This window comes from Diadema antillarum, unplaced genomic scaffold (genome assembly GCF_040938485.1).
Source record: "Diadema antillarum isolate AM-2024a unplaced genomic scaffold, OU_Dant_1.0 seq00000462_RagTag, whole genome shotgun sequence".
Lineage (NCBI taxonomy): Eukaryota > Metazoa > Echinodermata > Echinoidea > Diadematoida > Diadematidae > Diadema > Diadema antillarum.
This window is the reverse complement of record NW_027271433.1, coordinates 209,066-236,704: the sequence shown is the minus strand read 5'-3', so window position 1 is coordinate 236,704 and position 27,639 is coordinate 209,066. Positions and strand designations below refer to the sequence as shown.

The window sequence follows — 27,639 nt, the reverse complement described above, 5'->3', positions numbered from 1 at the left end:
GTTCTCCTCTCAGTCTTCAACTTTGATTTAAAGCAACATTTTTTCTTTGTAGAGATTTTAAAGTGCCATACCGTATGTCCCAAAAGAACAACGGGACCATCTGCAATGATAACTTTAAAAACAGTGAATCAATTCAAATACAATTTCAGGGTAAGAAGCTATAACTCATTGCCCATATCTTACAGAAACCCCCATTCGATTTTCTTTAGTGGTCAAAGAGAAATGAGGAATTTTGTAGAGCATGTCAGGAATCTCTTCCCTCCAAGTTCTGTCTATTGTGTTATACATTGATATGCAGTTCCAAGAGCATCAAAGTGCTAAACTTGGAAGAATCAGACTCATGACATGCTTTACAACAATCCACATTTCTCTGTAACCGCTTAACCAAATTGAATGGGGTTTTCTGCAAAATAGAGCTAAGATGTTATGTTTTAAGACCCTGAAGTAGCATTTGGACACTTTAATCATATTGGGTGTTATCAATGCGAAAATCTGATTGCGTCTTTTCTTTCTTTCTTTCTTTCTTTCTTTCTTTCTTTCTTTCTTTTTTTTTTTTTTTTGGTGGGGGGAACATACTGTACAGTGTAAATTCTGTCTTTCGTTCCTGATTTATGTCACCTGCACATTTCGGTTGTCTGCCTGTCCGTTTGTCCGCCTGTATGTCAGTTCATGTATTCGCTTTTCGTTTAAGTTCTCCTGTAAATTCAATTAGAACCACATTGAGACGTAAAATGCAACGGTCTGAGGGAGTAAAGTGAGTAAATATTCTTCTTCTTCGTTTTTTTCCAATCCCCCCCCCCCCCCCCCCCTCCTGCTTCTTTTACTTGTTACCCTCGTTGCACTTGCGGGGAAAATGAGGTGAACTAATTTGTTTGCTTAATTGGCTGCTAGATGAATCTTTAAGTGTACTTTGTGCTGTCTTTATGAAGTTTGCACCCGGAGTTTGCACTGAGAAAAAAAACACAAATATATAATTGGGTACTAAATTTTGAAAAGAGATGAAATATGAAAGAACAAAGATAGAATAGACTAAGAAGATTTTTGTAAGTAAATCCCAACGCTATCAATATCTATAAGAAATAGCATCTTGAAATTTCGATAAAGAAGAAAGCAGGAATTTTCGTCAGAGGAGAACAATCACAGGAATGTCATGTCCTGACTAATCGTGACCGCTGTCATCACCCCGTTAGTGATGGTTTTGGTGTTGGGTATCATCATTCAGGGCGCCCTCAGTGTCCATATACAGTAGTATATCGCTCACTCAGATTCATGTTTTTTATTCTTCGTCTTCGTCTTCTTCTTCTTCTTCTTCTTCTCCTCCTCCTCCTCCTCCTCCTCCTCATTAATTTGATTATTATTATTAATCTATGATTATTCTTAGAGCAGTAATACTCTTCATATTACTATAATAGGCCTATGCTTTGGGAGGGGGCTATTTAGGAAGAAAAAGAATGATTATAGTCTATACTCTCTATTCAATATAGTACTTATTGAAATTATATGGAAGTTTTGTAATTGACCATGAATACAAATTACATTGCCGATGCAGTGATGTAAGGAGCACTTATCTCAATTATTTTGTAAATAATCATATCGATGATGATGAAGATAAAAGTAACAAATGAGTAACAAATTACGCGGTATATGATGTATAAAATAAAGTAAAGATATGTTGACAAAACATTCGCGACTTGTAGCAAGAAATAAGCTGAAAACAAGATATTTGAGCTCAAAAATTAAAAGACACCTTAAGTATACGTGTATTTTCTATTATGTATTATCATTGAACAGGGAAACATATTAATCGAACGGAGGAAAGCATTGGTTATTAATATCTTCATTCATTTCCAAGACTAATGTGATCAAGAAAGCCCGTGCTTGTTCTAAGAAAGTGAGCTTTTAGAAAAGGATGGATACAAGAAAGTCACTTGAGCAGAAAAAAAACAATGATATTCTTTTTTGATAATTCTGGAGCTTGGTATACTAATGTAAAGCTTAGTTTGAGACGCTTGGACGCGTATATGGCTAAAACTGGAGGGAGATAGAGAAACAAAGGATGAGAGAGAGAGAGAGAGAGTCCAGAGGGAGAGAGGTGACTTACAGGCATATCAAAATGATGTGCAACAGTGTGTCCGATGACGATCTTCAATATTTACACATCTGTCCAACATATCCTTGTCAAATTCACACTCACACAGTCCGTGCCAGGAAGTAAGCAAGAACAGCAATATATATATATATATATATATATATATATATATATATATATATATATATATATATATATATATATATATATATTTGGGGTGGTGAGCGTTTAGATTTGAATCCAAATTTCTCCCTGGTTTCAAATAGATCATTTTCACTTTCACTTTGGCCCGCGCAATCACTCGCTCCGAGGAAGAAATGAGCTCTCCATCTCATCCTTTTTATGACACTTTCAATTTTCTCAATTAGGCATTTGATGTAATCTGTCCTCGGTGGAATTGGTATGTTTTTTTTCCGGAATAATCCACATGAAACCGATCCATTGCGCCACACAGAACACTAGGTGAATCCTCAGCAGAAGAGTGCTCGACCGGACAGGGGAGCGAAAATATCCTTTTGGTATACATGTATATCCGTCGGGAATATGTAGTTTGTTGGGGATTGAAAAGTGCTCAATGCTGTAAAGCAGAGCATATTAGGCGTACCTGTGTTTTGGTGCCTTGTCTGCTACCGGCGGTTTCACGCTGTCGCGATCCTCAGGCAGACTGACAAAGTGGTGTGTTTCTGTGCTCATGTGGCGCGGTGGATCGGTTTGACGCATGGATGATTTTTCTTTTCCCGTGTCTGCATTTGGATATAAGCTCGGACCTTTTATTGAGTGCGTTTTTGTTTCGGATGATGATGGCCTTCTCATCGAGGCAGAGGTTGCACAGGCCACTCCTTCTAGAGTTAAGTTTGACTTTTTTTGGATGTCCCATGTCAGTGTGAAGTTTACGCGTTATTCTTTCAGGCTCCAGATGTATTTTGAGAGTTGGGTTTCGTTTTTGTATTTCTCATTCTTGATGGATTTAACATGATTCCTATATCTGTCTTTGAAGGTACCCCCCGCCAGCCCGTAGTAGCACTTTGCTACCGATCCACTTGCCTTATACACAAGAGTCGTTTCCATGCATCTTCCTCTCAACGGGCATTGATCTTTTTGGCGGCAGTTGCATTTGGGTTTGGGTTCGGTGTCACGTGACTTGGATTGTTTGATAACTCTTTGGTTGTGGGACTTTATGACTGCATCCATGGTTTTCATGCAGCTGTAGCTCACTTTTACCGTATTCTTATTGAATATTGGGTTCCGCTTGTGCCCTTTGGGAAAGGGCCAGACTAATCAACAACACAAAGCCAGAATTAGGCCGCGTTAGCAAAATAATGCTCGATCGCATTAACAAACAAATAAGAGACAAAATCAACCCAAACCAGTGGACCAACACAACCGATGTGCTCAATTGGTTCAACAAACTCCCGGACAAAGAGTCCCTGACCTTCATTGTATTTGACATAGTGGACTTCTACTCCTCCATCTCAATCGAACTGTTGTCCACCTGTCTGAACTGGGCCAAGAAATTCACCACCATAGAAGAGGATGAGATAGAAACCATAATGAACGCGAGGAGGACACTCCTGTTTGACAACAATAACAAAGCATGGGAAAAACAAAAGGGACAAAAACAGTTCGATGCTTCTATGGGGGCTTTTGATGGAGCCGAGATATGCGAACTAGTTGGATTACATGCACTCTCACTCTTGAACAAAAAACTGAACACATACAGTGTAGGATTATACAGGGACGATGGCCTTGCAGTGCTCACGAGATCCTCTGGGAGTAGAGCCGATAGGGCGCGAAAAGACCTCATTAAAGTTTTTGATGAGCTAGGTCTGCGCATCACCGTCCAAACCAACCTCAAGGTAGTGGACTACCTAGATGTCACCGGCACCTTTCAACCGTACAGGAAACCAAACGACACACCCTTCTCCGTCAATAGGGACTCCAACCACCCGCCCCCTACACTAACACAAATACCCTTAGCAGTTGAAAAACGCATATCGATATTGTCTTCAAACGAAGACGTATTCCACAACGCAGCGCCACCGTACAACGAAGCCCTGAAAAAAGCGGCTACGAGAAAAACATTAAGTGCTCCAAACCGAGTGAAGAGGGAAAGAGAAGAAAAAGGAAAAACAGGAGCAGAAATATCACATGGTTCAACCCACCTTACAATGCAGCGACCAAGACAAACGTGGGGGGGGGGGGGTAGATTTCTGAAGCTCATCAACAAACACTTTCCCAAAGGGCACAAGCTGAACCCAATATTCAATAAGAATACGGTAAAAGTGAGCTACAGCTGCATGAAAAATGGATGCAGTCATAAAGTCCCACAACCAAAGAGTTATCAAACAATCCAAGTCACGTGACACCGAACCCAAACCCAAATGCAACTGCCGCCAAAAAGATCAATGCCCGTTGAGAGGAAGATGCATGGAAATGACTCTTGTGTATAAGGCAACCGTCAAGCATGACAACGAGGAAAAGTGCTACTACGGGCTGGCGGGGGGTACCTTCAAAGACAGATATAGGAATCATGTTAAATCCATCAAGAATGAGAAATACAAAAACGAAACCCAACTCTCAAAATACATCTGGAGCCTGAAAGAAAAACGCGTAAACTTCACACTGACATGGGACATCCAAAGAAAGTCAAACTTAACTCTAAGAAGGAGTGGCCTGTGCAACCTCTGCCTCGATGAGAAGGCCATCATCATCCGAAACAAAAACGCACTCAATAAAAGGTCCGAGCTTATATCCAAATGCAGACACGGGAAAAGAAAAATCATCCATGCGTCAAACCGATCCACCGCGCCACATGAGCACAGAAACACACCACTTTGTCAGTCTGCCTGAGGATCGCGACAGCGTGAAACCGCCGGTAGCAGACAAGGCACCAAAACACAGGTACGCCTAATATGATCTGCTTTACAGCATTGAGCACTTTTCAATCCTCAACAAACTACATATTCCCGACGGATATATACCAAAAGGATATATATATATATATATATATATATATATATATATACATATATATACTTAGAGAGAGATAGAAGGAGAGAGGGGAGATTTTCTGAAACAAATTTTCTCAATTCGAATAAGCGATATCTATAAACGTCACAAATTTAACAGATTTGTGATATCTTTATTTCACGAAGGACGGAAACTGAATAACATTGCTCATCACAGTAAAAATACAAGTTTGTCTCTTGTCGCAGTTTGTTTTTTACCCTTGCTTCATGAGCATATTACACGAGCTGGGGATATTTTAACTCTCTCTCCACATAGTAATGTCCATGATAATGTCAAAATACATCTACAGTGTCGATACATGAACACGATATATTGTACGATTAAACGCTTTCTACGCCAATATTTTTGTTTACGAGAAGTGTTTTTGTAAATAAAATCATAAGTGACCAATTATGTTAAATAACGGGTGCAATCACACTCATACAATGACGGCAAACTTTGCTTGGACTATGTGTATACGTTTGTCTTATAACAGCCGATATACCACTTTCTGACTGCAATGATTTATAACTGACATTTTCATTTTGTAAGCAACTGTAAATACCGTGACCATCAATAGTACTAGTGAAAAAAATAATAATTCTAGAAATATCTGAATCAACTTCATCAGTGCTAAGGCAGTCCTTGTTTCTCTACCTGTGCAGAAAGACTCGGTGAAGTAATAACTTACAACAAACACTGTACAAGTGATGAATGAAATCTGTAATCTTGCTGAGTACCCGACGCATACAGCATGGTCATGTGTACTACCAGCCAAAATGGACTCTTCGCGATGATACCATGATAATAATTCATTTGGTCGTCACCAAAATATATCTGTCACTTCTTTTTCTTACGCATACGATCGTTGTCTGTTGTCGACGTGTTGAACAAACGTTGACGTTGCATCATAGCACATGTACAACATGAACCATATAAATCATTGTAATCGTATAACTCAACAATACATTCTTGATTCGACCATTATGACAAGTTGTCATTATTTGGTATTTTTCACCATATTAACTGTTTACTTTTTTTTAAAGATGACTGCGTAGCTTTAAAAGAAAGAAAAGTATAATCATGATCAGTTAGAAATATAAGAATTTTCTGCTCTGCGTTCTGTCTAAACGGGTTGATTTTTGGTTTCGTCACCATCTTCATCGACGACAAAAGACGGGTTGTCGTGACCGGAAGCAGCGGAAGTGACGTCAGTCTTTGGTGCCTCGGACACCGAGCAGTTGTTGAGGTTGGTCTTTGACATCGATTGATTGGACATGTCTAGGCGTTCACCGGTCAACTGGGTTCCCGCCGAATTATCCTTGTCGCTCCGCGCCGTCTTCTTGTTCTTTCCCTTCGACGCGGTGGCCGAGAAGAAAAGCGCGCGAAAATCTCGGCGAAATCGCGGGTTGACGATGGAATAGATGACAGGGTTCATGCAACTATTGGCGTAGGGAATCAGAAGTCCTAGCAGAGGATTAGAAGAAAGTTTTTCGGTGTGTGATGAAGATGTTAAAGATAGAATTGTCGTAAAGACATTGTCTAATTCTGCGTAATTTAATCAATAAAACAAACAAGCAAAATTAATTAATAACTCTATATGACACCTCATACGCCATATATTTCGCGAGTCTAAATTTTCGCGAATCGGGAATTCCCCAACGATTTCGCCAATGGTTAGATTCGCGATCGTGGAGTCCTGTACTGAATGGAGAAACGTACACGCGTACGTAACATTCACATTGGGATCAGAGTCAATATTTTCGCGTGTCTTTAATTTCGCGAATAGCATCCGACTTACGAAATTCGCGAAAATAAAAACCTCGCTAAATATTCGGCGTATACAGGTACTTAGCTAGATACCGATGCTCAAGTGAAAGAACTCACGCTTACGCATATTATTGACACGACTCAGCTACGGTCAATGTTTATCTGTCGACAAACTCACAGTGCAACCAAACCGTTCCACATCTTTTAATTTTCTAACATGAATGTCTATGGGCAAATTTAAATGCGGTAAATTAGGTTATACACGAAGTTATTTGTGTCTTTAAGCATTTATCGAACCTTTTTGCACTTTTGTAACTTTCTGTTTATGAAAATGAGAAACGGGCAGCAAGTTGGAGTAGTAGCAAAAAAAAAAAATGTTTTAAGTTATACTGAAATCCTTCCATCTGATTGACCAGAAGCAAATTCAAACTATTCAAACCCCACACATAGCTTATAACTTATAATTTATGCGTTAATTTACATTGTCATTGATGGATGTTGTAAACACAACTGTATGATTTGCGTGGAAACATAATCAATGTAATGAAAATGAAATGAAATATACGTGCACAAATACAAACATACGCACACACATATACATACATACATACATACATACACTAATATAGACACACAGACACACTCGTCCACCCCCCCCCCGTGTCACAAAGATATAGCACAAGACAAGTTCAATGTCAAATTGCCCATTTTATGTACAATCATGTAGGCCCTACATGTTTTTTTTTTTCATTCTCTCTCTGTGACGCTCTATCAAGCACTTGATTGGCAGGCTCCTGTATTTTTCCCTATTTACCTGGAAATCAGTGTATCGTTAACTTATTGACATCTTAGTATTACTTAAATGATTATTGTAATTATCATACTATTAATGTTTTGGGGTTTTTTTTATTCTGTCGTTATCAGTTACACATGTTGTCATTTTCATGTATAATTTCCGTGGGAAAAAACTCAGAAATAAAATAAAACAAGTATGTCCGTGAGAATCACTGATAAAATCACTTGATAAAATCCACCCCCCCCCCCCTCCAACTTACCTAAATTTTTGATAGTAGGAGTGACGGCAGCGGGTGAGTAGGTTTGGACGAGCGAGTAAGTGGCGAGGAGAACATAGCAACCAGCGTAGAGGGCGAACGCAGCAAGCAGCGTGCGAGCCGTCTTCCAGTGACTTCGCAGCCGATTCACGTCCTTGTTGGATATCTGAGAATAAACCGATCAATGCATCTTTAAAGTCAAGACTACACAGGAAATCAAATGGATGAATACGCAAGTATCTTTATTGAGCAAATAAGCAATTAATGAACTCATATTATTGCCTTCTACTGCTAAGTTCTGTGATTTACATGACCAATTTCAATACTTCATCTTTATACATCAATCATTGCTTGTTTAAAGAAGGAAGAAATTTTACATGTCCTGCTGGTGTGTTGGTATTAAATTGGATAGTGTAAACTACTTTTCGGTCAAATTAACCCATAGTTTCATGATTTCAAAATGGTACATCGATAGCATAAAACAGGGTTCACATGGCCCTCTGGAAAACATTACTTGATTCCTGAAGGGGCCATCCTGTATATCGATTTGATTTGATTTCATTTCTGCCTTTTTCCAAATCACACATAACAAAAGAATACACATAATTATTGAGAAATTAACATTACACGACATAATAAGCAAGCATATACTGTCTTGCAAATTAATTCAAAGTACATGTATACACACACACAATGAACATGACAGTATTCGATGTATAAGATGTGTCACGAATTATTCACACACAAAAAAATGTTAATTGAATCAACAGTTGTAGACTAAGTAGATAACAATTGATTACTCATTCAGAGTGTATCATGTCGTTTCAATAAACGAATTTTAGAAAAAAAATGTGTAACAGAGGGGGATTTGTATAAATTAATTTTTAAAATCAAAAATTTTTGGTTATTATAAGAACAGAAAAGCAGGAGACCGCGATCATAAGCAGGATATAAGCAGCAGCTTGACATGGATCGAGACCTCGGGGTAAAATTCGAGACTTGAAATCGATTTACATATCTGTATGACGGACGTGTCTACAAAATAGAATCAATAGTCAAATCAAAAATATCATAGTAGTTTATCAAATTAAAAAAAAAGGGGACATTCAAAATAATTTTTGTTTATTTGTTATCAATAGGCATTCTTTACCATAATACTGTGCTGAGGTGAGTGCTGTGCTGTGCTGTGCTGTGCTGTGCTGTGCTGTGCTGTGCTGTGCTGAGCTGTGCATGCGATGAAATACAATTTTGTTAATTTAATGTTTGGGTATATATACCTGATTGAGTTAATTCTGGTTTATTCTTTGTGTCACATGTTTGTCTTCTATACATCTGTATACAATATCAACAATTCTGATGTGCAGCAAATTACTAAAACTAATACCATATCAATATAAATTGTTTGTGAGTGAACGTAAAAACCCCAAAACTTATATAAAATAACACGAAATAGATGAATAAGTAAGTAAATAGATAAATAAAAAAAATACATAAATAAATACAAATGGAGAAAATATATGCTAAAAACAATGGTCATCAGCTCGTAATTTGCAATGGCGATCAACCTCCAACACGTGGTCCACATATTATGCTTAAAACTGTATGCGTTATGTGATACTTCACATAACTCCCTATCAACAATCAACCTTTGCAAATTTCTGGTTGTTTCGGCGCACGTAGACGACAATGATGACGTAAATGATGGCGGTGATGATGATGGGGACGTAAAAGAGGACGGTGCTGACGTAGATGATCTTGAAGTCGAGGTACCAATCAGGAAAGTCCAAGATGACGCGACAGGCGAAGGGCGTCTTGCCGGCAAAGTTCACATCAAACGATGACACGCTGTACTTCGTCTGTGGAAGGTCAAAAGGGTTGATGTTCGTTATTCCGAAACACGCAAAATCAATGTGCTTTGTGTTTCGTTAATCCGAAAAAAAGGTTTGTTATTCTGAAGGTTCGTTAATCCGAAAATGAAACATGAACCGTTACTCTGAAGATTCGTTGATCCGAAATTGTAAAGACAGTGCGTGCTGACAAGACTTCTAAATTATGAACCTTACTACATTTTCGGATCAACGAACCTTCGGAATAACCGTTGCAAAACATGAATCAAACAAAATGATTCCTAAGAATCCATTCATTTAGTTCCTGTACTAGAACATCGTTAAGGACACTGGCGTAGCCAGGGGGGGGGGGGGGGGGGGGGGGCGATGGGGGCGATCGCCCCCCCCCCCTAAGATTTGGACCGGGGATTTGGGAGGCGGAAAAAAAAATGCGGGTATACTGTATATGCATGCACATGAAGCGGGTCTCCTTTGCAACCTTTCATCAAATAAGATATTTTTTGAATATTTCACTCAAAGTGTGAACCAGATCGTTGAATTTCAATTCAAAATATGCAAAATCTCTCGTGCTTGGGAGGGGGATACCCCCTCCCAAACCCTCCCCCTCTGTGCCTCTTTCCCTAGCTTAGTACACTTTTTAGATTTACAAAAAATTATGAATAATTCTGAGTGCACAAGACTTATCACTTATATTCCGAAAACTCAAGGTTCCCTCATGTATAAGGGGAATTTCCCCTTTTAATCGACCCTTTCCTCCCTCAGCCCCCCCCCAATCAGTTTTGTGTGTGTGTGTGTGTGTGTGTGTGTGTACGTGTGTGTGTGATTTCCCAAATGTTGATTCCATCAAAAATGCGTAGATGAGATATCTCAATTTCAACCTTAAAAAGGCAAAAGCTCGATCGGAAGGGAAGGGTGGGGATAACACTCGTCCACGCCTTCTCCCTGCTCCCCCGCCCCTCCCCCCCCCTTCCACCATGCATAGAAGTATAGACTGTGGCTATACCCAGATCGCTTTATTTCAATTCTAAAAACGCAAAAGCTCCGCGAGCAGGAGGAGGAATCCCCCTTCCTCTATATATACCTCACTAGACTTTATACATACACACAGATGGTGCACATTCGGAATAAGAGCTACATTCCGTGATTTTATCACTTCGATGAAAAAGTATTACACCAAAAATTTGCAACAGATCGCTGAATTTCAGGTCTGAAAACGCAAAATCACCTTCGTGTGGGAGGGGATATGCCCCCTTCTACACCCTCGTGTGCATGCTTTCTCTGTTTGACTGCTGAACAGACAGTGTTCATGATATTCAGTGTAAGAATTAATACAAGAAGATTATTTAAATGATACCATTTTATAGGCAAATTGTTCAATAATAATCTACACTAAATTATACTGCAACTTTAAACAAGTGGGACTGTTTCATCTCGTTAAAACACGCAAAAACATGCATCAAATTGCACCATTTGCAACATCAAAATGCAAAAAGTTCTCACCGTGGGAGGGGGTACACCCCCTCCCACACCCTCCCCTCCCCCCTCGCTCTCTCCGCTCTCTCGGGTTCAGTCGCGTTCATGATATTCAGTGAAAAGAAGTAATACAAGAAGCGTATTTAAATGATAGCATTTTATAGGCAAATTGTTCAATGATAATCTACATCAAAATATACTGCAACCTTAAACAAGTGGGACTGTTTCACGTCAATAAAACGCGCAAAAACATGCATCAAATTGCACCATTTGCAACATCAAAATGCAAAAAGTTCTCACCGTGGGAGGGGGGACACCCCCTCCCCTCCCCCTCGCTCGCTCTGCTCGCTCGGGTTCAGTCGCGTTCATGATATTCAGTGAAAAGAATTAATACAAGAAGTGTATTTAAATTATACCATTATATAGGCAAATTGTTCAATGATAATCTACATCAAAATATACTGCAACCTTAAACAAGTGGGACTGTTTCAACTCGTTAAAACACGCAAAAACATGCATCAAATTGCACCATTTGCAACATCAAAATGCAAAAATTCTCACCGTGGGAGGGGGGACACCCCCCTCCCACACCCTCCCCTCCCCCTTCACTCGCTCCACTCGCTCGGGTTCAGTCGCGTTCATGATATTCAGTGAAAAGAATTAATACAAGAAGGGTATTTAACGTATACCATTTTATAGGCAAATTGTTCAATAATAATCTACACTAAAATATACTGCTACGTTAAACAAGTGGGACTATTTCACGTCGATAAAACGCGCAAAAACATGCATCTAATTGCACCATTTACAACACCAAAATGCAAAAAGTTCTTACCGTGGGAGGGGGACACCCCCTCCCACACCCTCCCCTCCCCCCTCGCTCGCTCCGCTCGCTCGGGTTCAGTCGCGTTCATGATATTCAGTGAAAAGAAGTAATTCAAGAAGTGTATTTAAATTATACCATATTATAGGCAAATTATTCAATGATAATCTACATCAAAATATACTGCAACCTTAAACAAGTGGGACTGTTTCAACTCGTTAAAACACGCAAAAACATGCATCAAATTGCACCATTTGCTACATCAAAATGCAAAAAGTTCTCACCGTGGGAGGGGGACACCCCCCTCCCACACCCTCCCCTCCCCCTTCACTCGCTCCGCTCGCTCGGGTTCAGTCGCGTCCATGATGTTCAGTGAAAAGAATTAATACAAGAAGTGTATTTAACTTATAGCATTTTATAGGCAAATTGTTCAATAATAATCTACATCAAAATAAACTGCTACGTTAAACAAGTGGGACTGTTTCACGTCGATATAACGCGCAAAAACATGCATCAAATTGCACCATTTACAACATCAAAATGCAAACAGTTCTCACCGTGGGAGGGGGACACCCCCCTTCCCACACCCTCCCCTCCCCCTTCACTCGCTCAGCTTGCTCGGGTTCAGTCGCGTCCATGATATTCAGTGAAAAAAAATTAATACAAGAAGTGTATTTAACTTATAGCATTTTATAGGCAAATTGTTCAATAATAATCTACATCAAAATAAACTGCTACCTTAAACAAGTGGGACTGTTTCACGTCGATATAACGCGCAAAAACATGCATCAAATTGCACCATTTACAACATCAAAATGCAAAAGGTTCTTACCGTGGGAGGGGGGACACCCCCCTCCCACACCCTCCCCCCCCCCTCGCTCGCTCCGCTCGCTCGGGCTCGGTCGCTTCGCTCCCTCGCAGACTAACCGCCCCCCCCCCCCTAAGATGAAATCCTGGCTACGCCGTTGGTTAAGGAAACAGTCATTTAGCCGTCTTTTACCTTGGGTCTACCTGGATTTAAACCCCTATACTTTATTAGGTCACAATCTCTATCAGTCAAAATTATATCAGTATATCAAATACGTGCAATAAATGCGATATTCTATCCTACGTAATTATGTTCCATGGTGATTGTTTTCCAGTTATACACCGATCGCGGCGATGAAATCCTACCATGTCATCATGAGTATTTCCTTTTTTTCTGGAAAGAGGCAATAATATTTGAAGCAAAAGGGCTCTGTCGAAGCAACATTCCAGTTTGTCGCAGAGCTTTCGAATCACGAAATAAGAAAAGTTACACTTTAGATTTAAGGCCGTCTACACTTAAAATCAATCGTCAGCACATTTTTGAATTCTCTTTTTACAAACACAACTTTGAGTTCTCTGTAACGTAATTATCTCCTGGCGTCAAACAGCATTATATTCTTTGTCACAAAACATAGCCAAGTTTATCCATGATATTCAAGAAATCGAGATGTTATCTCGGCATTTTATCATGCAATATTCGGGTGTGTTGCGAATGTTTCCGCAAGACATCTTCAAATAATCATGGATAGATACTGGGTAGGGTTTTTGCTGAACCAAATGCATTCAGATAACATAAGATGCATGAAAACTAATCGCGAGGCTTACCGCAAAGTTTGGAACAACGGGGATGGCAGCGATTAGAGCGAGGATCCAGAGAATAACGATTTTGACCTTCGTCTTCTCAGGAGAGCAGTGAACTTTGAACTTGAGCGGGAAGCAGACAGCCAGATATCTGCATTAAAAAAAAAGACGAAAAGCAAATAATCATGTCACGTATACTTACGCCCTTGGAAAATCACGCTCGTCTTTACATGCATTCTTTGTGTGCTCCTACATTTGCCATCCTTTTAGTTGTTTTGCTCACTAAGAATTGAGGATAATGTTTGGTTCTTACACTTGGCGTCTTTATGAGTAGAATATGATAATCTCTCCTCCACCGTCTCACTCATACCTCAGACAGGCTGTGTGCTATCACCCGGGGAATGGAGTTTGCCATACAATAAGTACTGAAAATCTTTTATCTACTTTGGATTGTTATCCTTGCTAAGCAAACAGTCAATCTAAAAGAAAAAAAAAAACCACAGAAAACAAGTTGACTGATAGGTTTTATGGAGACAGGAGGACAAAGAAACTGGCTCCTTGTGAGTTGGCAGGTACATTTATTTTGCAAGTTGTATAAACCATCGACTTTTGTTTTCATGGAAAGGAATTACCACCTTTTGCATTTTACATATCACAGCGTTTTAATGCTTCTTCCGCCCGAAGGGTGCCGGAGGTATTAAGTTTTAGGGTTGCCGGTACGTCCGTACGTATGTCCGTCCCCATTTGTTAACGCGATAACTTGAGTAATATTGAGTGGAATTTTACCAAACTTGGTCCAAGTATGAAGTGTGATAGAGGCAAGTTAGTACTTGATTAGATTTTGGATGAAATCGGCCAGAGGTCAAGATCACAGTCAAATCATGAAATTGTATCCGTTTACACGATAACTCAAGACATTTTAAGCAAATTTCACCAAACTTTGTCCAAGGATGACATATGATGGGCACATTTTGGGGCAATTACTTGATTAGTTTTTTAGTGAAATCAGCCAGAGGTAAAGGTCAAAGGTCAAGGTTAAATCTGAAATTTATCCGTTTATGCTATAACTCGAGACTGGATGAAGCAAATTTCACCAAACTTGGTCGAAGAATGACGTATGATAGGGCAATTGATAAGGTAGGTTTTGAGTGAAATCGGCAAGAGGTCAAAGGTCAAAATGTCAGGTCAAATGCTCAAATTTTCAATGCTCAAATATTTCCCCCATATCGATGTAATGCCAGAAGGCATTTTCATTACACTTAGTGTATAGATACACTTACCAAATGAAAATTCTCTAGAGAGAGATTCAGGTCATGAGGTCAATGGTCAAAAGGTTAAAGGTCAGGTAAAAATGTTAGAATTTCACTTTTTTGTCCATATCTCGCAAATAGTTCAAGATATCTTCATGGAACTTGGTACATATACATGTAATGGCTGGCAGGGATTATCTTGGGAATTTAGGGGTCATGGGTCAAAGGTTAGGGGTCAAATGTCAAGTCCACACCTCAAAGTTGCACTGTTTCACTCATATCTATGCAATGCTTGCATAATTTTTCTTCCAAAACTTGATATATACATGTAATACCTAATGGAGATTCTCTGGAAAATTTCCTGCCAAAAGGTGAAAGGTCAAAATGTCAAAGCTCTAGTGAAAGTGCTATATTTCACCTTTCCCTAAAAATCTTGAAAGTGACTCAAGGTGTTATGAAGCTTAGTACATATTCATGCATGTTCGACCTGACAGTGATTCTCGTTGAAATTTTAGGGTCGTAGTGTTAAAGGTCAAGGGTCAAAGGCCAGGATAGAATCCAAAAAACATATCTTATACTGATATTAAACTTATTCTTCATACCTTGAAAGTTACGCAACGCATAAACATAAAAAAGAGTAAAAAGTCGAGTTAAAACCCTGGAATTCCCAAATACATGTATACCTGCACTTTTAGACAATACCTATAACAAACTTAGTTTAAGGAAAGTCAACATTCAACACATTTGTGACATACCTGTCATTTTATGTGAAACTGTCATTTCACCTTGTCAAGACATTGTAGACCTACTAGGAGAACCATGCATTATGGCGGAGTCATATCAGTAAGGACATTTCCAGTTTCTATGAAGGTTTCAGCATGGTTGTGTCTACTTTGTGATGAAATATCATGCCCAGATATGTGTAGGTTGTTATGCACTGTGGAACGATTCCGCAGTAATTAGTTGTGACAGCATTATTTTATTCTAGTAAAACCCATTCTATCAAATATCAGGTGATTTTGCGCGTGGCTTATTAAGAAAGGCCAACATCAGTCGAACTTACAGAGAAAGAGAGAGGGGAGTGGAGCAATTATTTTGCTCCTGTTTATTTATAAGCAAAAAACAAAAAACAAACACGGAATATGCAAAGAACAAGTGAAAAATTAGTGTTTTATTATATGGATGAATACATCCATTCCTTATTTTTGATTAATTCATTTTCAAACTTAAATACGAATCTCTTATTATATGGAATTCTCGTTAGGCTTTATTGAGAAAACAACACTAATACACGCAAGACATCAACATAGCGCCGTTGATAAAAAGTCATATACATACCAAGTTTTGTGCAGTCATTTCATGGTGAGTTTAAATAGAGTATCCGCAACAAAATTACAAAAATCGTCAGTAAAAACTACATGTCTTTCTACGCCATGCACTTCTTCATCGCCGTTGGGTGACACCATACATAATTATCTGAAAAAAAAAGTTATTGATAACAATGTGCACGTGGGATTTTGATGTGACCATATTCACAGAGTTAACTTACCGTCGATGATTAGTGTAATCGCTCTCTGACTACGAATTCGTTCATTGTAACTATCATACTAAACGACACTCGATGATAAAATCAAAGACTTGTGTGTCATCGAGGCAACACAATAAGATACATGAATTCAGTTGCAAAAAAATATACCCATGATCTCTATAATACCTTTGAATCCCAAAATATCAACAAGGCTAAAAGTTACGGAGGAAAATGAAGAATTTTCTGTTAAATCCAAATCCAAATGAATTGAGAGAAGCAATATTGACAAAAATGGTAGAATTTTGAATTGATTTCTCAAATTAGAAATATTGTAAATTATATTTATTTCGTGAATTTGTCTAGTGAAGTCTTAGATAAATAAATTGAATGAACAAAATAAAGATATTCTGTTCATTTAATCATCTTTGTGCCCTTACTCCCTATGTCATTTGAAGTTTCAGTTGTCAGAAAAATTCTGATTTCCCCCTTAAGTCTCCCACTTTGATTTTGTTTGAGGTTATAAAGAGATGAAGAGATGATTTCATTCATGTCTCCCATTGTGTTGAACTGGTTTTGTGATAATTGCTATCTTGAAGTTTTACTTTTGTGCCTTGGAGGACAAAAACGAAAGTGTTCACTCATGCGTAAAATTTCGCTTTATGTTGATCTACTAGGTTGATAGATAATTAGATTACCTTTAATATGGTATATAATACACTGATTTTCATCAAAATCTTCTATGAAAATTATAAACTCGAAAAAGTGTTTACTTTCTTCTTCTTTTTTCTCTTTTTTTTTTTTGGCTGAGTGTATATCTAACTGATCAATATTCTAAAGTTATCCAACCAGGAACAACGTCATGTTTCAGACCTGACAGACAGAAACATTGAATTATCTTCATTCTTTTGTACATGATCAATGGAAATTTGTGTGGGTATGACATGGTTAGCTCACTCATTTGCATATTCATCCCCACTCTACAAGAAGTTATCTACGAGAAATTTATCAAAACTTCAAAATTTCATGACTTCCTTATTTTTCAACTGATTTTTGTCAAATTTTTACCATTAAACTCGTAAAATTTTATTCTTTTTATCAGATGAACTTTTATTTAGACTGGATTTCCTCTTTAATTGTCACGGGAGATGTCATAGCTCATGCGATCCATGATTCGAAGTTTAAGGGCGGTGAGTTGGCTCAGTCGGTAGCGCGTCTGCCTCACTATCACGCGGCTCGGGTTCGAACCCGAGTCTGGACTGAGCAATGTTGTGTGTAAGCATACCGTCCCCTCTAGCAAGAGGCAAAACACTCTGTTCCTCGGATAGGACATAAAATGGAGGTCCCTTGTGTGAGAGAGTCACACCTCATGCACGTAAAAGATCCCGCTTCATTCATTCATCGCAAAGAGCAGGGTGTCTAACCCGGTGAAGTGGTCCCACCCCACATGCAACGGGACCCCATGGAAGACCAGCTTAGTGTAGCTGAATATGGGCTATCCAGCCATCTTCACAGATGGAAATGAACAACCAACCAAACAACCAACTCAGCTAGGGTTATACTACCGTCGAGGTTATACAGCTACAGGTAAAAGTTCTATGTGGTCTAAACTTACATGGTATTCTCATTTGAATTCTATTGCTTTTTTTTTTTTTGGTAAAGATTATGACTGAACAAAATACTCTAAAAGAGAAGTTTGGCACATTGCACTTTCCTTCATTGGCTAGGTGTGCGTTTCATAATAATGTCCGCCAAATGACATTTGGTGATGTGCATTACTGCGTATAATTTGAGAAATACTAGTAGTACTGTCGTATATAAATATGGAACAAGCTTGTACCCAATCAATTAACTGACATCGCTTCAGATTTTGAATCATTTCACTTTGCTTGTGCCTATGTTCCTTCGCTGCCGCGTGTTAATTTTGAGTTTTTAACAGGAAGTTTCACGATCCAATATCAAAAGAAATTCTTTTGCTTCGTTTCCAGTATCATTCTTACAACACTATACTTTTTTCTTTCCACATCTTTCGATATTCAATAACTCTCGTACGTGAGAACAGCGCATATCAAATTAACGGACATCAGTGTTGTACGTTAAAGCAGTATTCCTTGTTTAGTACCTGTGTTCATGTATGACTATCCGTTGTCACACAGTGTTTGCTGGAAGAAGTCTTTTACGATACAAATTGGAAACATTATGCGTTGAATAATTATTCTTTGTACCTGTGTTCACGCACTAGTATTGTATAAGCGCAGCCACATAGAAATGTTCAATTTGTTAAAGGAATTTGTTAAAGGAATTTGTATATTCTTTTTTTTACGATGCAATTTTATGAGTTCTTCTTTCTGTGCTGGGCACTTTTCAATATCTTTTGTGACTTTGTTATTCAGGAACTCTCTTGTATTAGAACAGAGCGTATACTAAATCAATATTCCAAGTTGAATCATTTTTTTCCTGTTTACATGTATTGCATCCGCTGTCACAGAATAATTTTGAGATTGCCGAAACAGATTTTTTGCGAAACAAATTTTATTACAAAAACTTCTGATGCCGTTATCTTTCCGTTAGTACTTTCCAGTGCCGTTTGCTATAAATCGTTATCTAATCATTCTCTTACATTAGAACCACACTCACACAAATTATCTAATTTCATTCTTCTCAGTTTGTGCCTGTTGGTGTTCATGCATTAGGCCTATATGTGCTGCACTGAAATGATTCCGAGTTTTTTGATAACCGTCATTTTACTCGCCATGCTTACATGCTCGCAGTAGAGTACTGATTTCCATTTATTTGGCAGCTATTAGAAACATTGTTACTATTTCCCTAGCGTTTAACACAAGAACGTATCAAAGAATAGTTGCTGTAGGTTCGCAGCTTTGAACACCAATATGATTATGAATGTTTGAGTGAAATGCTACAATGAGGGGACATAGTTTTACAGATTGGCGGCCAGTCTGTCTTTATCTTCGTTAAACTGGAATATTACCAAAGGTCTTCAAAAAGAGTTAGACAAGTGAACTATATAACTCATTAGCGCATCATCATCATACACCTCTCTTTGTGTTTACCCACAAACGTCCCGTATATGAAGGGGTTCAAACTGATAATCATAAGTAAAATTCACCTGTCAATTGCTATGGCCATCATCTCAAAAATGGTGACGTTGAAGCCGATAAAGCGAGCGAATCTGTGTAGGATGCACTGGGCATCAGTGCGCCAAAGGATGAACCACGTGACCCGGTAGTACTCGGAGATGTGTAGGCCAACAACGAAGACGAGCAGAAAGATATCACCTGATGAAATGAAGAATTTGCTTGCAAATTGAGTTAACTCCATTTTTCGCTTAATTTGAGATATTTACGATTAAAGCTGCTAAATAAACAAAGAAATAATAAGAAAGTATGTAACATATCTTTACCAATACATGGTGTTGATATTTACGATTAAAGTTGCTAAAAATATAGAAATGATAAAATAGTATGTAATATATTTTTACCAATACATGGTGTATTATTTTCGACAATATCCCTTGTTACGTAACATGTGAGATATCGCAGGAAAGGTTTCATTTTGCTGTATCTGTTAATGGTCTTCATTTAAATGGTGCGTAACTCGTTTGCTATCAAGCTCTTAAAGTGTGATGGATGCGTGAGATTTTAAGAAAATATTGCCCAGACGTCTCTCTATTATACACCGATGGGAAAATAAAAATCGTAACCTCTTGCCACGCGGTCTTGAGAGTGAACCAAATTTATTTCGAGTGATTTTGTTGAAATAACAAAGAGAAGAATCGCTACAAAAACAGTGATTTGCAATAGAATGTTTTACATTCATCTGACTTGTAAAAAAAGTTGAGGTGGTTTTATTTCACATGGAAATTTCTTTCAAAAGATGAGCAATTTCTGGAATAGCTACACATGATATCAGGTTAAGGAAAAAATTAGTGTTAACAAGCCTCCAATTTCTTTGGACGGGTAATGTTGTAAAAATCGTGTTTTGGCTAAATACATTTAGCAACTCGGCAACCTCCTGCTCCTAAGTTGCTAGTGTTATTATCAGATAACAATAATCCAATGCATGATACAGCTTATTCTTATCAATTCTTTGTCAAAATAGAGGAAATGGTAAGAGAAGAATTCTTGTGCGGTGATGGCGTTTTCCATTTTGTGCTTACAGTGGTTGTTGTGAAATTTCAATATTCTATGGGCATTTTTCCATTTCAGACCCGATTTAATGAAACCATGAGGCTTGCCGTTCTATTTGTCTAATTTCACTCTCTTCATTACATTCAACTTGAACTCGACGTCGAATTGCATTTATGAAATATAACTGCATGCAATCTCGCAACCACAGAATTTATGAACATTTGAGGAAGACAAAGAAAATTAATCAAAACTGGTCACAAACACCGTTGCAGTTATATTTGTTCTATCATCAAGGACTAAAAAGAAACAAACAACGTCGGAATGTTTATCACTCAGGCTTTTGTTTGAGTGATATAATTTTGGCCATCTTAAACCGTGGGTGACGAATAAGCTCGCCGACAGTTCCATTTTGAATTTATGAGACTGTAGTTCATTGGGCAGTGCATCGTTTCATTGTGCAATCATAAACTCATACGAAGTTTGCCTTCTAGTGGCAGTTTGTGCCCTTATTTGATAAACTATGCTTATTGGATAACCTTTAGTATAGTAAAACACACACACACACACACTCACTTGTCAAATTACATTACCACGTAAAAATTAACCCATTCCCTACGGGAATTTGGTGGTCTGTGTATTAAGTTTATGGTTACTTTAGAATTCAGTATGGATCGGGTTAAGATTTTCACTCACCAGCAGCAAGACTCAAGATGTGAAGAGCTGCGTTCGAGTTCCTAAATTTCTTCTGACCGTACACAGCGACGACGATTAGGTTACCGACCCCTCCGAAGAGGAGCATCGTGATGAAGAAGGGGACTTCGAACGAGGCCTTCCCAGCCGGCGTGATCGTCTTCTCTTCGACGATGCTGGAATCATTTTCCCCTTCGATGAATTCGATCGTCGAGTTAAGCATTGACTTCTCCATCACTGAGGTGTTCTTGATAGCTTTGCTAGAGATATAAATGCGGCAAGTCAGAAACGAGGAAGTGTTTACCTGTAAGCGAAGGTTTTGTCTAGAAACTGAAGGGGGGGGGAGAAGAATTCGCCCATCCGGTCTATAGAGGGCGCTTTGAAAATCTGCCTTTCATAAGCCTTATCCTACAGGGAAAATAGGGAATTTACTAACTCCCAAATGGTTAGAAAATCATGTAATTGTGCACTACAATCATGCAATTAGTTCAACTCCACACTATTCGATGGAACTCGCTGTTTGGTCTAATGTAAATTGCAACCCGTCTTTGTAGTTGCTGTATTCGGATCAGAAGAAAAACAAAGAAAATCACTTACCCATCTTGATATCACTTCAGTTTTCATGTCTGTCGCGTGATTCACCTTATTCTTTTCATATTTGTTTAAATACTGTTGAATGATACTAAAATCGCATTCACAGAAAAGCAAACACACACAACCACACACATACACACAACACACGCAGAAGATAAGAATACAACTAGTAGGCCTACTCCATTCGTTGCAGCTTGAGCGAATGAAATTCGAACGTTTGCAAAACAAAAACAAAAAGCATGCAGATTTATGTAAATAACGCGAAATTATCAAAAGATCTGCAACCATGTATAAAAACATAGCTATTAAGTCATAATTCAATAGGATTTATATCATTAGACCAAGAATCCTGCTTGAACACACAAACTGCCTACATTCCAAAGAAAGAACATGGAATATATCTTACCACAGCCCAGAATCAATGTAGGCTAATTGTATATAGCTCAGTAATCACCTGATAAAGTAAGACGTCGCTAGAAAACGTCTCTACTCAACCAAGTAAAATATTTTAAAGTCCTCTATCCAAATTTCAAAACAGACGTCAATATTCGTTAACCCTTTCTGTGTAGGAGACTTTAATAATACAGTGTCTCCAACACTGGGATTTTCTGTGCATGTCGGCACTCGAAGCATACATAGGGTTAGTGTATCTATAAGGTTTACTCAATGTCTGGTATTTTGTGTGTTGTTTGTTTTTTGTTGTTTTTTGTACTCCAATGCTTACCCAGCGCGTTTGTGTTTATTTGAGACGGCATTATGTAAAAAATATCAACCATTATTTAATATCAACAACCATTAGGCCTATGTACAGGCTTACATACAGACCACACAAACATCATGTACGTCTAGACATAAGAGTTTTATGGCAAAACAAGCTAAATTCCATTCTTGTTAAATTGAGATATTTGTGATTCAAGCTTCTAAAAAACAAAGAAAATAATAAGAAAATACAGGATATTTTTAATCATAGCTTCTAGAAAGACCCTTGTTATGTTACAAGTGAGGTATTACTGGAAAGGTTTAAATTTTGCTCTATCTGATGACGGACTTACTGTGAAATTCTTAAAAATGGCGCTTAGCTAATTTTGCAATAAAACTCTTTACATCTAGGGGGAGACAGAATAGGCGATTTTCTCAGTGGAATGCATCATCTGCTCTGAGAAGAACTTCGTTACCTTTTTCCGTGCCAATGAGTAAAATGTGCACAAATTTCACATACATACATATGGACAATAAATTAGTGTGGCATGCAGGGGGTTAAATGTCAGACAGGCCCGGCTGTCTGATATTGTCCTCCATAGAGTAAGCCTGAAATTGTGGCTTCCGCTTGGTCTCGGAGAAACCACGTGACCTAACGATACCACCACTGGAATTCATCCGCGAATGTCGCTCCCTGGAGGGGAATAATAATTGGCATCGATGCGTTGATAATCCGCGTGTCTTTACGTCATAGGAAGTCAAGCTCGCTGGGATATAGACGAATGTTTCACCTACATTGACGCTCAAGAAAATCGGGACAGGTCAATTAGTAAAGCGAGCGACACCGACAAACATTCCCGGAAGGACCCATGGCCAAGTTTCGGATACCGCGACGATTAAGACTTGTTAGGCCATTTCAAACAGACCGATGATTGAGATGTTGGGGTCAGCTGGAAGATTAGCTGGGCGGATACACCCGAGACCCAGCGAGGGGAGAATGTAACTGATAATCAGCACCTACGCCTATTATACGTGAGGTGGAATTTTCATAAAACGGATGAAATTTTCGAAAACATAAGAAAAAATCAAAAACTCAAAGATAATATAAGATTATATCAAACTGTCAATTAACCAGCTAAAGTGTCATTGATCCACTTTTTGTCGATCGACTCAGATTCGCTGGATAAAAGACAAGCAAGCAAACAAAAATTCAAAGTGAAAACTTTTTAAAGTTATCAGGAATGAAGGAATTAAGGGAGTTGAAGAAGACCTTTGAAATGACTCAAAACATTTCGTCACAACCCCATAGCATGTTCATATAACTACACATTCTCTTCCAACTGTGATAATAAAACATGGCTACAGTTATAAATAAGTTAGCTAAAAATAATTATCATTTCAACTGCCCTGATATCTACAAGGACGTTTCCATAATACATACTTACTTGGTGATTCTATCCTTCTATGAAGAGTGCTCGATATCCTCAAAGGAAGAGCTTTAGACAGAAGTATTGGAACAAGTTCACTCGGTTGCCAGCAGGTTCATCCGTATATATCTATTGCTACTCGGAGTTTTATGTCACCTCCATGAGGCGCAATCATGATGATTGCGCCTCATGGAGGTGACATGACACTCCGAGTAGCAATAAATATACACGGATGAACCTGCTGTCAACCGAGTGAACTTGTTCCAATATATATATATATATATATATATATATATATATATATATATATATACCCATAGCCTATAGCTATAGCTATAGCTAAAAAAAGAACCCATCCTGTAAACAGTGTCTATGTAAAGCGTGCGATCTCAAATTTCAAGCAGTTTAAGCCTTGCTTTGTATTTTTTTAGTGTATGGACAGGGCGTGACTTGTATTCTTGCATTTATCTCAAATTTATTTATTTCCGTATTATTTCAACAGGGTAGCCCTTTCAGTTAAAAACACTGCTCTACCAAGGGGCCCTGCACAATAAAAAGATACAACGTACATTTATTCAAATACACAACTTTATAATCGAAACAAACGTATACATATCAACCAGATAGCAAAAAAGGGGGATATTTAACAAGAATATACTATGATAAAAATACAGCAGGAATAAGAAAGAAAGAAACCAAGAGAAATATAATAAGTGAGTGTTGTGTCAGTTCCCGGTGTCACAAAAATAAACACATTGCACTCTGTCTATCCTAAAAAAATAAAAAATCTTAATCAGGTTAAAAACTTGAGAGATAAAATTCTACTCTGCTTTTAAAATATAGAGAAGGATGACAAAACTTGCATACTATGAGGTAAGTCGTTCCAAAGGTTTGACCCTTGATAATGCTAAGATCTCTTATGATAATCCGTACGGAGTGTATTGATTTTTAGAGGGCAAGAGAGTGTATATCGAGTTCGCGAAATTAACATTACGGAAAATGATTATTTCTTTTAAATACACTGGTACCATATCATTTATCAATTTATACATAATAAGATACGTTTATTATTGCCTCCTTTGTACAATTGCCAGTTTGATTGTCTTAAAAGAGTAGTACAAAAATGTCGAAATGATCGACATTTGCCAACAAACGTCTTTTTACGAACTGTAGGATCTTTCAGATTTACACAAGAGAATGATCACTTTTTCCAAGCAATATAACACTTTTTTCTCGTTTATATTTAATCAAATCAATACATGTTCTGCTATTAGGTGTAATTCTAGTGGATTCAGAAGTTTAGGGATATAAAAACGAGACCAAATTGGTTAAGAATTCATTTATTATGACTAAGCTACTCATTTGGAAATGCTATCAAAACTTGATGAGCATATCTATGTCCGACAAACAAAATGACACCAAAAAGGTTTTGCCACCTCATGTGGTACCATAACCTATTTTTCGGGTCTTGGCCCATGGACTAAGTGTCGGTCAGTGAGTCCACGCAACCTGCTTTTTTTTTGTCGATAAAAGTCAAGTTCAATGGCTTTATAGACATCCTGTGTCACTTGCTCCCTGGTTGCTGCAACAATAGATTCCACCAGTCCGTCATGCGTGTCGGTCTCATTCAGAGCTGTGTCGACTTGTTCTCGGATGGTATGCATCAGAACCGGGTCAGGTGACTCTAGATCCGATGTTTGGAGGGAATCTCTTTGTAGGTCATCGGATGATTGACCAGCAGGGCTACCATATTTCATACTCCCATTGCTGGCTGTTGCCCATCCCGATGTTTTAGGCCAAGCAGTCAAGGACTGTTCGACGTGAGTTTCCTCGTCGGTAGCTCGAAATTTCCCCTTCTGTGCTGTCGCAGATTTACGGTTCGGCATGATGGTTTGATGACAACTGTAGTTTCCAATATTCATTGCCAGTAGCAGAGACCAGTTAAATCAACTTATGATGACAAAAGAACAAGTAATTTCGGGGTAAAATACTGGTCGAAAGAGCACGAAAACGAGTACTTGTTGTCACCAGGCCTGAGGGCGCTGTATAAATAATACAGCAGAAAGCCTCGACGACAAACCGTGATATTCTTACACAGTCCGTATCGAAAAGCCGGCTTGTGTTACTTATTGCCCACTCCAATCTTTTGAACTTCACTCAAACTTGCACCATACTTGAAGAAAAGTACTATCAAAGGTGTCCACAGTTTCTTTTCAACGACGGGTAAGGTCTACCAACAGGTGTATTGAAACTGCCACCACTATTTACAACCTATTCTATACAGAATCACTGGAACTGTGGGATTTTGGCTTTGACGGAGTTACTTCTTTGTAGATATACATCGTGGGCACTTGATCTTGACAATAAAGGGTTTGGTCTTCACACCCAAGTTTGTTTGTTTGTTTGTTTGTTTGTTTTCTTCACATCACACTGAATAATGTGCTTATGCTATTGACCACTGTCCTCTCTATATTTCAAGGAAAGCGACTGGCAAGAAAAGACTAGGCTGCTGGAGGCGCTGAACATTGTCCTCTCTAGATTTTAGTGAAAACGGCTGGCCAGAAAATTCTAGGTTATTAAGGAATCAGAACACCCAGAATCAGTAAAAGAGATGCAACCCCCGGATGGTTGGGCGAAATTCTCCCTGGTGGTCACCAACCGCGGACACACACACCAACACACGACACCACCACCGAAACCATCCCCATCACCACCACCCACTCCCAGCAGCCACACATCAGCACCAGCACCAGCACCAGCACTAGCACCAGCACCAGCACCAGCACCAGCACCAGCACCAGCACCAGCACCAGCACCAGCACCAGCACCAGCACCAGCTCCACGATCCCCAACAAAACCGGGTTCGTGCTGAAGAGAAACGCGGCCAAACAGCTTATCAAATCCCAACAACCATCACCTCCACCAAATGCACACTCACTCCAAGTAACCAATACCATCATCACAATCCTGAACAAAACCAAGAGGCATGAGATGAAGACAGCTAAACTGCCAAAGCGTGACAAGCAACCACATACCACTACCACCAGCACAATCCTGAACAAATATGTGGTCCCAATAAGCAGACACATATCACTCGATAGTTCGCTTTTCATACATTCACTGTGCCTTCCTCTCAAATACACGTAATGATAAAAACATTTTATATTCTTCTACAACTGATTAACCCTTTCTGTGTCAAGGACTTTTGACAGTGTGTACAAGGCCATGGGATTGTCTTTGAAAATCTTCATTCAAAGCGCAAAAAGGGTTAATAAAAAATCACTTCCACGACCATTCATGCATTTTCCTATCCAGACAACAAAATCAGGATATCAACGCAACAGTCTGGATGCCAAAGTCAGAGTTTGCACAAACAAACAAACAAACAAACATTTTGAGCAAACATTTTATTTTTAGCTAGCACGTCGTATAAATCGATCTCCGTCGAAGCTCGTTACAGTTTCCAGTCATCCATTTTCCAGTCATCCCTTTTCCACGAGGCTTCACTCGATGTTGGCGAGGTACTCTACTGAAAATGTTGACCTGCCTACTCGTCTTTGGGTTGCGTTTTGGTGTCGGAAGGGGTCTAATTCTACGGGGGCTGGAGCGGCTGCCGATACGGTGAATGTCTAGCT

The 27,639-nt window shown here is 38.8% G+C and overlaps 1 protein-coding gene across 1 annotated transcript; it reads right to left on the bottom strand.

Annotated features, from left to right (window-relative positions):
* Positions 1 to 6,224: 6,224 nt before the first annotated feature.
* Positions 6,225 to 25,890, bottom strand: LOC139733172 (adenosine receptor A3-like). Its single transcript, XM_071644014.1, has 7 exons — positions 25,577 to 25,890; positions 21,288 to 21,544; positions 19,574 to 19,742; positions 13,696 to 13,822; positions 9,567 to 9,776; positions 7,924 to 8,086; positions 6,225 to 6,565 (listed from the first exon to the last, which is right to left on the bottom strand). Exons 1-7 carry the CDS (start codon positions 25,888 to 25,890, stop codon positions 6,225 to 6,227), a joined length of 1,581 nt encoding a protein of 526 aa, XP_071500115.1.
* Positions 25,891 to 27,639: the final 1,749 nt, after the last annotated feature.

Bases quoted from the DNA above. Each gene is read 5' to 3' on its own strand.
- LOC139733172 (XM_071644014.1), bottom strand. From the start codon at position 25,890: ATGCCGAACCGTAAATCTGCGACAGCACAGAAGGGGAAATTTCGAGCT. The intron at 13,823-19,573 runs GTGAATTTTACT...TTTTTAATGCAG, and splicing joins ATGGCCATAGCAATTGACAG to ATATCTGGCTGTCTGCTTCC. The intron at 6,566-7,923 runs GTAAGTTGGAGG...ATCCTCTGCTAG, and splicing joins TCCTACTATCAAAAATTTAG to GACTTCTGATTCCCTACGCC.